Raw genomic sequence first — 13487 nt, 5'->3', positions numbered from 1 at the left:
CAGTTCCCAGAACACAGTGACCCTGGCCCTACGTGGCTCTGTACTTCCACCCAGGGTGACCACGTGGAAGGACAGGAGTGGGAGTGGAAGGTCTGAGTGGGAGAGGTTGCCAAGGTCAGCATGGCTGTTACAGGGTTGGAGATGTGGTGAAGAAGCAGGAATCATTGTGACCAAATGATCAAAGACTGGGACTTTCTCAGAGTGACCAGAGCTGCTGAGGGTCCAAAGGACCCTGGCACAAGTCAGAGTGGCTCTTCTGGTCATGCTCAAGGTGCCACAGGTAGGTCTTCAATGCAGGCTAAACAGAGACAAATCTGGCACAGGAAGACAGTCCCAAGAACCTTGCATGTTTTCTGCAAGGGAAGGGGCTCAATGCCGCCTCCAAAAGGTTGCAGATATGCGGCCTGCTGGGTTCCATGAGGGCAGTGGGTGAGAAGGCAGGGAGGAAGACCAGGAGTTTTCCGTCTTGCAGTGGCTGAGAGCCCCTCCTTTTGACCCAGGTGGAAAGGAGGGAAGCAGGAAGAATTGAAGGTCAGGTAGGGTGTCTCTGGACGGGAACCTGGGAGCCTACGTGATGGTGGCCTAGATAAGAAGAGGAAAAGCGGGAAGACTTGAGGGTCAGGTGTGTGTATGGGGGGCAGGGAGGTGACATCTGTCTCTGGATGGGAGCCCTGAGCCGTGTGAAGGCAGAGGAAACTGAAAGTCAAGCAGGGTGGGATGGGATGGGATGTCCCTAGAACAGAGGGGCAGCTCTGGATAGGAACCTGTGAGCCCGCAAGGAGATGGATGGGATGATACAGGGCACAGAACGGAGAGGGTACCAGGGTACCCCCAGAGAGTGAGGCCTGGGGAGGGCACATGCAGGGGGAGGCAGAGGAGCAGGGCCAGCTGGAGACAGGAAGGGGCTAGACTCTGCGCTCAGCTTGGCTTTGTCCTATTTGGTCTCGAAGTCCTCTATGCCCCTCCCTGTCCTCACGTATGGTCCTGACTAGGAAGCACAAACAAGCCACGGCTAAGCCCACCCACCCCACTTCCCAGAGCAGTTCAGAGAAGATGGCCGGCTCTCTGTAGCTCCCCACTGTCAGGAAGCGCAGAGCCTGGCCGCAGATCGGATGGTGATGCGGGGTACTGAGGAACTAGAGCCCTGCAGACACAGATTTGGAGCCTGGCTCTCCCACTCAAGAGCTGTGCAACTCTGAGCAGGTGACTTGGCTTCTCTGGGCTTCAGCAGCTCTTCTCCGGCAGGGAAAGGGAACAAGGCTACCCTCACAGGGTGTGGTGGCACAGACCTTACACTTCCGGTTTAAGTGACACACCCACAGCAGAACCCAGTTGGTTTTTAGTACCTCAGGTCCTTCCCTGACTGAGCAATGGGGTTGGTGTCACTTTAGAGTATCAACTGGTGGCCCAGCCTGGAGGCTTCCAGCTAGGTGTCCAGTTTGTGTGAGGGGCAGGCAGGAAGGGTCTTCTGCCCACATCTGTCTTCTGCTTCTCCCTGCCTGTTTGCAGACCCTTGGGAGAGACAGCCTATCGCCCCAGGTGCCTGAGTCCTTCCCTTTCACGGTCTGCTGATGCTGTGACCGCTTCAACTAATGTCAAGGCTGGGCGGAGTCACCAGGGACCTCTGTGCTGAGTCCAGGATGAGGAGTAATTTGTAATCAGAGAACCTGATCCGAGAATGTGGGCTCTCACCCCAACAGTCTTCCTTTGTGTGGTCAACTAAATCCCCTCCTGCCGTCTTCCTATGGGACAGGGTTACCCGAACCCCTCCAGCTCTCCGGAAGACTCAGACTCATCCTAGCCCCGCCCTCCTTGGTCAAGCAGGAGGCCCAGGAGGGAGTCTGAAATCAATCCACAGCGTCAAGACAAGCCATTTATAGAGAACAGAACCTGGAGGGCACATTTCACGTGGGGTCGAGCCGGGTTTCAGTTATTCTCAACTGGGTTCAGACAGGGTCACCCTAAAACATGCAGATTTTATTTTTAAATATTTATTTATTTAGTATACAATATCCTTTCTGCGTGTATGCCTGAAGGCCAGAAGAGGGCACTAGACCTCATTACAGATGGTTGTGAGCCACCATGTGGTTGCCGGGAATTGAACTCAGGACCTTCGGAAGAGCAGGCAATGCTCTTAACCGCTGAGCCATCCCACCAGCCCCAACATGCAGCTTTTGAAGCTACTGTCCTGCTCTTAGAGTCACCCTCTTCATATCCAGGTCCCCTTTCTGAGCTGTGCTTCTGGGTCTGGCTTCCCCACACAGCCTAGACTCTTAAGTGAGAACAGAAGCTGCACTCGATCCCCTTTCACGGATGAAGTAAACCAAGGCACAGAGACGAGATGAGGTTTGCCCCAGCAGGACAGCTATTAAGCAGGGATGAGACCGTACTCTGGATATCTCTGAGCTCCCCACCCCCATACACACACACACACACACACACACACACACTTGTGTTCACTATTCTGCTATTATCTCAAATGTCTGAGCAAGCAAAACTCAAATGAAAGAAATATACTCTTTTCCAGGGAGCTGAAAGATGAGAGAAGCATTTCCCGAAATATGGGTTAGCAAACAGGCAGACGGGGCTGACCCGTGGAAGGTTGGGGGGAAAGCAATACTCAGAACTGACCTGGATCCTAGAAGCATTAGGGGGGGCTGCTATTGTCCATCCAGCACCAGGAGACCCCGTGGCTCTCAGAAGAGGAAGTGGCCCATGAATCCTCTATAGAGTAGTCTTGTAAACAAGGCTAACCAACAGTCCTCCCTGACCGTCAGGGCGGACAGTGACCCTTTAAGCAGGAGGCGGATGAGAGGAATAACCTTGACAAATGCCACTGAAGGTGCAGAGAGGTTAGTGCTTAAGGCTTCACTTCACCCCGGCTCACACCGCCTCTGCTCCAGCTGCCTGACCTCGCCTGTGAGCTCTCCGGAATCCACCAGCCCCTCCTGAGCCTTGGCTGGCTCGCCCGCTCTGCCTGCAACTCAATCCCTCCCAAGGCACTGAGAGTAGTAAGGGCCCAGGCGCGCTGATCAAAGGTATCCGCCCTGACTCAGGTCGATTTTCAAGGAAAACACTTTGATTCCCAGCTCCAAAAGAAAGCCGTTCCCACGGTCTTTCTATGAGGCCTGGGGTTTGCCCTCCGATCCATTCCGGCAGCTCTGAGAGCTGCGTCTCTTTAAAGCTTCCTCTAAAGGGTCCCCAGGAAGACATAGACTGTGGCTGCTGGTTTGTCCCTGAGCCCCAGCCATGTGCCTGAGCATGAATCTCAGGACACCGCAGGGCAGCCGGCCAGTCATTCGCCAAGTGGCTGGTGCAGGCGTTGGAAGGCGACCTTTGAACAGCGGGTGTCTTATGGAGTTTTTAGTGCTAATGTTCTCCAAATGCCACACTCAGATTGACTGTCATGTCCTTCAACACCTCTGAATCACGGCTGCATGCAGATGTGTCTTGGCTGCAGGCCTGTCCACAGCCTGTCCGCACCCCATTCTCACGTTTCTAGACCTCAGACCCCAGAGTGCAGGACAGCCATGACGACTCACACCAAATGAGCGTCTTTGTCGAAGGTTTGGCCTGGATTAAATGCACAAATGTTGACGGGGGTTTCTCTAGCCGTGGCCTTTCTTACGAGCCCCTTTACAGTATGGTGAGCAAGACCTGGGTCAGCTGGGGACTCAATGTCTCCCTTTTGACTCATCTGTACCCTCAAAAGGGTGGGTAGAGACAGTGACAGAGCCAAGAGTGGGGACAGGACTCTGTTTCTTGTCTTTGAATGGGGGATGGGTGAAATGTCCTGAGGACTCCGGGGGGGGGGGGGGGTCCTGAGAAGGGGGTTGAATGACACAGCTGGACACGAAGCAATAGAAGGGAAGCCTCTGGGGCTGTAGAAACCCAGAAGACAGGACCTCACCCAGCCTGAGAAGGGACAGGAGCTTTCTGGGAAAAGACCCGTGGACTGGGCCATTATTTTCTGAATTATAATTCTTCAGGTCCCGCCCCACCTCCTCCCTCCCTAAAAGTGAGATGGGCTCAGCGTAGAGATTCTGGAAACCACAGGGAAGGATCAAGAAGAAAGGCGGACTGTCTGCAGTTCGCCACCCTGACAGAGCAGCTGCGAACGTTTTTGATGTCTTTCTTTCCCATCTCCTTACCAGGCTGAACTTTGAAGGAAGAAAAGAGGAGGAGGCAGCCAGGTGGGGGAGGGACGGGCAGGAGCATTTTAAGCCTAAGAAAGCTCCTGGGTAAAGCTTCTAGAAGTTTCCCCACAGGGCGCTGTGTCGGGGCACTGAAGAGAAGCTGGTGAGAGAAAGGGTGAGCAGGGCATCAGGGTACGAAAGAGGTTGGAGGAGGTGGGGGGGGGCGGGTAGCTAAAAACCAGGTATAGCCTCTGGGAGCTTTTGCTTTAGAAGGGAAATGTCATTGCATTTTAGAAAGGGAACAAGAGAATACCACAGAGTTCTAACCAGCGGACCTGGGCTACCTAAAACCTCCCCGGTATTGGTGATTCATCTGGCTTCTCCTTTCTTCCCTTCAGTCTGCCTTTAAAACACAAGCTCAGGCTTGGAGATGTAGCTCAGTTGGAGAGTGCTTGCCTACCATGCATGAAGCCCCAAGTTCAATCCCCAGCATGACATAAACCCCGTGTGGTAGAGCATACCCATCATCACAGAAGCTGGGCAGTAAAAACAGGAGGATCAGAAGTTCAAAGTCATCCTTGGCTGGCTACATAGCAGGTTTAAGGCCAGCCTGAGCTCCAAGAGACCCTGTCCTTAAAAAAAAAAACTAACTACACTGTCGGGCAGTGATGGCGCAGACCTTTAATCCCAGCACTCAGGAAGCAGAGGCAGGGGGATCTCTGTGAGTTCGAGGCCAGGCTGGTCTACAGAGTGAGTTCCGGGACAGGCTCCAAAGCTACACATAGAAACCCTGTCTCGAAAAACTAAAATAATAATAATAATAATAATAATAATAATAATAATAATAATATAACCACACAAGCTCCCATCCTGATCCCTCGACCTCAGTCCCCCCCCCCCCCCGCAACTCCTGCACTCACTTGCCTCCTCCCACTCCCACAGACAACGACCTGGGGCTCCTCTTTCCCTTCCCTCACCACAGCTTTGCAGGCTGCCTCTGTGAGCATCAGGAGAGCTGCAGAGACAACAGCGGCTGGTCTGTGATTCCCACTGCTTCTGGTCTTGACTCCTGACAGCTCTGTCTGTGGCTTCCCTTCTTTCTGGGATCTCCACCTGTCTGCTATCTTTGACATCTGCTGGGGGTTTTTTTGTTTTTTGTTTTTTTTTACCTTGTCCACCTCCGAGGATCTTAAGATCCTTGGCACAGCCTAACCTGCCCTAGATAGGCTCAGCTGTCTCCTGAGCAGCAAGGGAGGTCCGTCTGCTGGAAGTGAGGCTGTATGAACAGTTCACTGTCTCCTGGTCCCCAGGCTCCTCGGCATGAGAAGGTCTAAGAAGGGCACTTGGTTCATTTGAATGTAGGCCTATGTTCACCCTGACTTGATGACACAGCCTGCATGGCAGAGGCCACCGCTGCCTGGCTCCATGGCTTCTGCTGGCTCAGCAACAACAGGTGGGGTGTGGTTTGCCCTTCCTTTCTCTAGAGTGCATGCCATTGTCAGACCGGATAGGAGCAGGTGTCCAACCACTTCCAAGCACCCCGCTAGACCACAACACCTAGAAAAAAATCCCAACTACAGTCACCTATCAAATACATGGTGAAATCAGAAGCCCCTCCCCACCCAAGTCCCAGCCACGAGTCCCGACAGGATGCCAGGTCCAGGCCCTGCCATCTCAGACCTGGAAGTCCTCATCTGGGACAGGCTCTATGCTGATTACACCCTCAGAGAGGACAGGGCCTGGCACAGCCTTCCAGAGGCTCTGAGAGTGTGCCCAGAGACCATGAGTGACTCCCTGTCACCTACAAGGAATCTGGGAAGACGCTAGGAAGACCCCAGACTCTGAGGTACCCAGATACAGAGGAGAAGGTGGTAGCGGGGAGATGCTGGGCGCAGAGGAGTCCACTGGGCAGGGTATACACTGATCCCAACTGGGGAGTAAGCACCGAGCCACACAATTCACTGTGCCCATGTTTGAGGTTTCACACATCCTCAGTGAGGGTGTCAGCGGTACCAAACACGACTTCCTGCCATTGTTAGCAAAAGATTTGCATGAGAAGCTGCCAGATACCTCAGCGGGATGGGAAGGGAGGCGGTGAGCAGTCAGGTAACTGGGCCAAGGTCTCCTGAGAACTCAAATTCAAGCTGGCCAGGCCACCTTCACCAGGCTTTTGTGAGCTTCATCTGCCAACTTCAAGTCTCCCCTGACCTCCTCAGGCTCATCTGGAGTTCGCCCCCTTCTTCTGGCTTCAGTTACCACTCCAGCGCCCGCTGGTCCTAATCCTACCACAGTAAACCTGGGCTACAGTCACCAGGAGCAAGGAAGGGCAAGTCCCAAGCTCACTTGCGAGTCTCTCCAATACCTGTCCACTCCCTCTCACAGTACCCAAGAGACTTTAGACCAGAGCAGATGCAGGCCAGATGGTGTAAGAGCACATTCAGCCCGGGTCTAACCAGGATGAACATCTATCCCAAACCCTGGGGAAAGCTGGGCTGTCTGAGGCTGATGAGCTTAATGTGCTGCTGTTGTTACTGTTTTCTGAGCACCCCTGGGTGCTGAGTACCGTCCTGGGAGTCACGGATGTAAAACCCCATCCTGTGGACGTTCCATACCCAGCCACACAGGATGACAGAGTAGCTTCAGAGGGAGCATGTGCCCCGGAGCCCAACACACAGGGATGCACAGAGACACACAAACACACCTGGAGACCATGCCTGTTTTCACAGCCCTAAACAGGATGGCCCTGAAATGCCCAGCTTGGCTTCAGACAAGCAATGTGCTCACTTCGCAGGGTACTCTACAGCAGGTGTCCCCACAACATGGCAGGCTGGTGGGCCATATTGATTGTGTCCCAGCTACTCCGCCATCACAGATGGTCTATGAACAGAAAGCACTGCCGTGTCCCAGGAAAACTTAGTTATGGACATGGGAATTTGAACTTGGCATAATATTCATGTCACAAAATATTTTTTTCTTTGACTTTCTCCCCCGACCCCAAACCTTTGAAACATATGAAAAATCCCTCATAATACTCTCAGGCCCTATCAGGGAGGTGGAGAGCTGGTCTAGGGGCCACAGCCCGACACTGTGACTTCATAGCAGAGACAGATGCCACCGACCTCTTATCAGCGGCATATACCTTAAAAGGCATAGTGTTGAGTCAAAGAGACACACCACAGAAGAATACACACAGCAGCATTTAAATTAGATCAAGTTCAAAAGCAGACAAACTAGGCTCCCGCATGCTTTAGTGTGTGTGAGTTTCCATTCCCAGGGCTGAGACAAGAGAAACTACTCTACCATAGTGACTTTGTGCTAAATGATGAAAGTATAAAGAAACAGGTCCAGGCTTACCAGCACCCCCCATCCACAGTCATTCAGAAGAAAACAATACCTCTAAGGGAAGAAACAGCGTCTCTGGAAGAATGTCCTAGAATATTCCAGAATGTTCTCTCTCTTGCCCCGTGTCTCAATCACGCCACATGTTTTTTTGGGGATTGTATTTGTTATTCTTCACTGTATTTTTCAGTATGTGATTTATATTTCACGGTGACAATGAAGAAGGCATCAAGGACAGGACCTACTGGGACGGCGCCTGAACCTCCGCCAGACCGGCATTATAATCAGCTGGCAATGGTCTCACATCCCACCGCTCTGGGAGAATTTCCTCTTCAGTCAACAGAACCACTCACTCTTTCTTTCCCCGGCTTTGTCTTCTGGCCTCCCGGCCTTTCCATGCTGTGCCCGTGTGCCACCTCACCTGCTCTGCCCCTCTGGATCCAGCCCCCAGCCGATGCCCTCTCCAGCAGGCAGCCTTTCCAGCTCTCCCTGAGCCCACCTCAGCACCGCTGCCTCTCTGCAGGCCTCTGCCTCCCAAGCTCTTTATTGGGATTAAACGAAGATGAAAGGCAGGGGCTAGTGGTGACAGAGGCTGGAGGGGCAGGAAGGGAGGCAGGAAGCCTTAGCTTGCAGAAGGCAGTGCTACTATTCATGTTTGGGGAACAAAGGGAGTGCTCATCTGAGGCCAGAGAGCACAGTCAGACGCACGCGTGAACTCCGTCTGGGTCCTGTTCCCTAGGACAAGTCTCATGATCTCCACCCAGCTGCGAGAGCGGCCTGGGCCTTGTTCACGTCTGTTCCCCCATGGTGTCTAGAGACCTGTGGCCCCAGAGGCTCGGCAAGCCACTTCAATTCACTTCCTCCTCCACGGGTATTTGAGAGAGAAATCAGCAAAGCTCCAAGTTTAAAAACAGTCAAAAGAGAAAAAAGGCTGACATTTGTCAAAGACACTGAGGCCCAGACACAAGCAGATTACCCCAGGTCACACAGCAGTCAAAAGATGCATTTGAATCCCAGCATTTGAAAAACTGAGGCAGGAAGATGGATGGAGAGTTTGAGGCCAGTCAGGGCTGTACAACAAGTTCCAGGGTACATGTTGAAATCGTGTCTCAAGAAAAGAAAGAAGGACTAGCAAGATGGTTCTGTGGGTAAAGGCACTTATGGGGTAATCTTGGCAATCTGAGCTCAATCCCCCAGAACCCGTGTAAAAGTGGAAAGAGAGAACTGGCTCCACAATGCTGCCCTCTAGTCTGTGAGAAACGCTTGCACCACACACCCAAACAATAATAATAATAAATAAAATAAGAGGGAGGAAGAAGGAGGAAGAGGAGAAAAGGGAGGAGGAAGAGGAGGAAGACTCTTAGAGTATCAGGTATGGTGATGCAAGCCTGTAATTCTAGCACTTAGGAGGAAGCTGAGACAGGAGGATTGCCATAAGTTGGAGGGTATTTAGGAAGCCCTGTTTAATGAACGAGAGAGAGAGAGAGAGAGAGAGAGAGAGAGAGAGAACGCTTGCGTGGTGCATGGATGTATGGGAGAGCCCTTAAAGCTTGCAGTAGGGGTGTGGGGGGAAGAGCAGAAGCTGTGATGGGCAGGGGGCAGGACTAAGAGAGGGGCTGTGTGCTCCTCTAAGCAGCTTCAGAAGCGAGGGAGCAGGCTTTATTTTCTCTTGCAAGAGCAGGAAGAACTTCTCTATGGCAGAGGGTTTGTTGCAACACAGGGGGGAAAAAAAATCTGTTTCTGTTTTTGTTTGTAGCTCACCCTCTTCCAAACCAGCTTTCCTGCGGCTGAAGTGGCTTGGCCAGCAAAGCCTCCTCCAACTCAGTCCTTGGCCTTTGGAGGCGAGAACCACACAGAGAAAAGATGGGAACTTGGGGGACAGTAAGTTAAATTGACTAAGTGGGGCTTTTTTTTCTTATTTTAAGGTAGGGAATGAGGGTTGTTGAGGCAGGATCTCACTCTGTGGCCCAAGTTAGTCTGGAACTAATAGCAATTATCCTGTCTCCGATTCTCAAATCCTGGGATTCAGGCACAAGCCACAACACCTCGCTTAAGTGGAGGTTCAAACACACAGTCAGCAACAGGCACAGTCTAGCTTTTGCCTGGTTTTACATAGGCCTGGGGTGAGCAGTGTGGTACACACTGAAGGAGACAGACCACAGGGTTGTACCCCAGCCTGCTATAGAGGCTGCACAAACTGGATCCTGCCTCCCCAGTGTAAATGTTCCTATGGAGAATGTTCTTTGCAAAGAAAGTAACGGGACCAGCAGAGCCTCCTGGACAGGGTTCTGGCTGGGCCGAAGCTGAGTCTGAAAATGACCCTAGCCTATAGCCTAACCTCTGTTCTACTGCCTGACTTCATGTGGACAGACCTCCGTGGGTTTGTCTCCCGCTCAGCGAATGGGGGCGGAGGACATTCAGTGCCGGGTCTGTGTGAAGGTTCAATAAACGCTAACTCCTGGTTATCAGGAGAACTGTTTGTGATATAAATGGAAAGGGGGATGTGACGCGATCAGGGCAGAAGCAACTCCTCGTCACCTCCTCAATGTCAAAGCAGCACTGGGGAGGGGCCTCAGTGGGAAAAACGCTTGCAGCGCAAGTGTAAGGACCTGAGTTCAAATCCCTAGAATTCCCATAAGTCACAGTAGCATGTGTCTATAATCCTATTGTTCCTGCCACAAGCCTAGGGGACACAAACAGAATCCTTGGAAGCAGGCGGCCCAGCCAGCCTGGCGTGTGCAGCAGTGACAGACGAGCAGACAAACAGAGAGAAATGCTGTCCCAAACAAGGTGGAAGGCAAGGAGGGACACCTGAGGCGAGCCTCCGACCTCTGCACACTCACCACGGCACATACACACTCTTATCAAAGAAATAAACAGAAGTCAAACTGAGAAGGAAGAGCGTTCCGTTTCCACAGTGGGATTCCTTGGGTCAGTCGCGTGCCAGCTGCTAGCCAGGCCAGGGCAAGGGCAGAGCACCTGGCAGATCTTCCCCAGCACTTCCAAGGAGTGGTGCTAGCTATCCTGAGAAGGACACCTCGGAGCTCCACTGGCTGGACAAACCCGCCCCTACCCCACAGCCTGCTGTGGCTCCAGACCTTCCCGATTCCAAGGGAGCCTGGAACCAGGAAAAGGAAACAGTGTTGGCCCTGGGGAGACTCACTGGGGTCAAAATCCTGGGCCTCTGGCTGTGTTTATGGAATTGGGAAGTGTGGCCCCTCTCTAGTGACCCCCAGACGCCACGCTCTGGCTGGCTACCGTCATGTCCCTGACCTCCACAGTGAACCAATCACCAACAATAGCACCCAGGGCAGCTCTGCCACCTGGCAGATTCAACATGAGAAGTCTCCCAAAGCCCCCATGTCAGAGCTGTTTTTCCCTGTGCAGATTCCTCTCCTGACCTCAAAACCCACACCCACCCTCCTTGTTTAAGGACCAGGGGCCCAAGCTATGCTGTCAGGGAAGCTGTTAACACCGCGGTGAAGACACGGCGCTGTCCCCCACCCCTTCAAACGCCACCTTGGCAAGGCATTAGCTAAACATCTCCTGAGTCCCCAAAGGCTTCCCCTGTGAAGTCTACAATGTTCAAAAGCAACCAGCAAATCCCCAGAGACGGGTCCCGAGAATTAGCGGCTCCCGCTGGATGAAAGACACTCTGATGTATGTGAACAAGAGGACGTGAGGAGGAGACAGACTTGCCTGCTAGCTGCAGGGTCCAGGGCACCAGCAGCAAACGGAGGAACCACCAAGCTGGGAGGCAGCTGGGAGGATGCAGGCATCCCACCCCAGGCCCACACCGTGGAAACCAGCTCTCCATCCAAGGCAGCAGCAGCCGCTGTGAACGGGACACTTCATCAAAGTCTTTTTTCCTCTTTAGCTCACTGGAGGCTCTGGCCCCTGCCGGCAGCCACAGTTCCCTTTTGTGTCCCAGTAAGTTCCTCCTCTGGACGCCTATTCTGCTTCCTCAAGCTGTTCCCCTTAACTCCGACTTCCCTCTGAAAGAGTGGGGGCAGCCTTAGTGGGGGTTCCAACAGAGAAACAGTCTGGGACTCCAACTTGTCAAGCCACACAGTAGGAAAAGAGCTAGGGGTGGGGACCTAGGCCTCCCCAGGCCAACATCTGTCTGTTTCTGTCCTCCTAGGGCCCTTGCAGTATGGGACGCCTGTCCAGGAAATAGTGGTGCTCCTTGGGTTGGTACCTTACACTTCTAAAACCCTGAAACCAGCCACAATCCCACCTGCTCGTGTTCCTGCACCTCTTGATAAGGCATCTGAAGACTAGGGTTTCTTTGGGGTGGGGGTGGCTGGAGCATAGGGCAGGGGAAGGGTACAGTGGAGGAGCGGAAGCCAACTGCAAGGCCGAAGGGCCTGAGCTACTTGTCCCAACCTCCGCAGGAACCTAACACCTCCAGGCCAAGTAGGACCCGGTAAGGCCCTTCAGAGAAACTCCTGGTTCACCTTAACTGTCCCCACCCCTCCTGGAGGTTTCCCTAACCTGGGTTCACCCTGTGCTCCCAAAATAAGACACAGGCACTGTTTTCCCATGACCTCTGCTCTCACTGGCCCCACCTTTCTAGGGGCGCCAGCACAGGGGCCCAGCACAGTGATGATCTACTGCCAACCCTTAGCAGATGCTAGGGAGAACTCTTGAGGTCCTGGAGCCTTATGTCCGTCACCTGAGTGGCAGGGGTTGAGCGGGCAGGTGGAGGAAATCAACAGGAAGGGGGCTGAGTGCCAGACCTGCTGAGTACTGGCTTTTCTCATTAGTGCCATCAACCTGAGAGAGAACCCTGCACGACCCCACCCTACCAATGAAAAACTGCAGCCTGAAGAGGTGAAGCAACTTGTCTACAATATGGACAAGTCTGTGGAGGCACGACCTGGAAGGCCAGACAGAATCACACCTGGATTTTCTTTGCTATTTTCAGATACCACGGTGGAGGTTGGGCACATGGCTGAGGCCCCACAATGTCACCACGGGACTTGTGTTAATGTCTTGTCTAAATCCCTCCCCTTTGGCCTCTGTACAGTAACAGTGAAAGCTGCGGGGTGTTCAGGAGCAGGAACCCTGAGGCAGGAGTGTAGAGGCAAGCCATAGGCCACCCACTCGCTGAGGAAGACACGAGCAGAAGATGCATCGCGAAGGGGCGGGCCGGGACCCAGGAGGTATTGGCTGTTGATCCATCAAGGTGATACATGATCGCGGGTGTCACAGCGAAGCACGGATAATCTGCTTCACGCCGCTCCCCAGCTCCTGCCGGGAGCAGGTTGTCTAAGCACTCCGGTGCCATGGTGATAGACGTCACGTTAATGCCTCGGTGCACACAGGGAGCATTTTAAAGGCTTCGGTCTGTGCCTCCGCGAGTTTCCTCATGACTTGGCACCTGTGTGGCACCCGGCTTCTCCAACACTTGTGCTGCCCCCGTTCCTGCCCAGGTGCCAGCTCGCTGCTCCCGCCTGCATGCGCTCGGCGCTGCTCGGCATCCCTGAGACAAGCCTCGGTCCCTCATAGCCTACCTGCACCTACGCTGCAGGCAGTGGGGGGCCTCATGGGTCCCTCCTGCACACATAACAAGCCATCTGCCCTCCTCCTGCAGACCCTCAGCTCTACAGACTTCGTCCCTGAGAAGGATGTTTGTCAGAGGTCAAGGGCTGCCCAGGCTCCGGGTGGGGCAGATGAGGCCCACATCTACACCACAGCTGTGCAACTCAGCTAGGACTGTAAGAATGGAGACTGAGACACCGGATCCCTGTAGGGCTTCTGATCTCCTGGGGAAAAGAGCCCCTCTGACCCAGGTGACCACACGCAGGAAACTAAACCATAGCTCTTTCAGAAGCCTAATGGTCGCCACAACTTTCCGGCTTCCTGACACCCTGTGCTGTAAATGGCAGACTAGCTGGATTCCACTTGTTGGATTTTCCTGGCCTGCGCCCTGGGCAGGAGCCACGAAGAAGCAGAACGAAGGCCCGGATGGTACTGAAGAGGAAGACAGAAAAGATTAAGGCGTCACAG

At 53.5% G+C, this 13487-nt stretch overlaps 1 protein-coding gene across 1 annotated transcript in view; it reads right to left on the bottom strand.

Annotated features, from left to right (window-relative positions):
- Positions 1–12765, bottom strand: part of Nfam1 (NFAT activating protein with ITAM motif 1) — a 33624-nt gene extending 20859 nt beyond the window's left edge. The window contains exon 1 of the mRNA XM_026782412.1: positions 12582–12765. Within this exon, the coding sequence (XP_026638213.1) occupies positions 12582–12765 (184 nt within the window). The remainder of the gene's footprint in view (positions 1–12581) is intronic.
- Between the last annotated feature and the right edge of the window lie 722 nt (positions 12766–13487).

The sequence above is a fragment of the Microtus ochrogaster genome, chromosome 15, assembly GCF_000317375.1.
Source record: "Microtus ochrogaster isolate Prairie Vole_2 chromosome 15, MicOch1.0, whole genome shotgun sequence".
NCBI lineage: Eukaryota > Metazoa > Chordata > Mammalia > Rodentia > Cricetidae > Microtus > Microtus ochrogaster.
The sequence above is the reverse complement of the archived record's forward strand: the minus strand, read 5'-3'. Positions and strand labels throughout refer to the sequence as shown.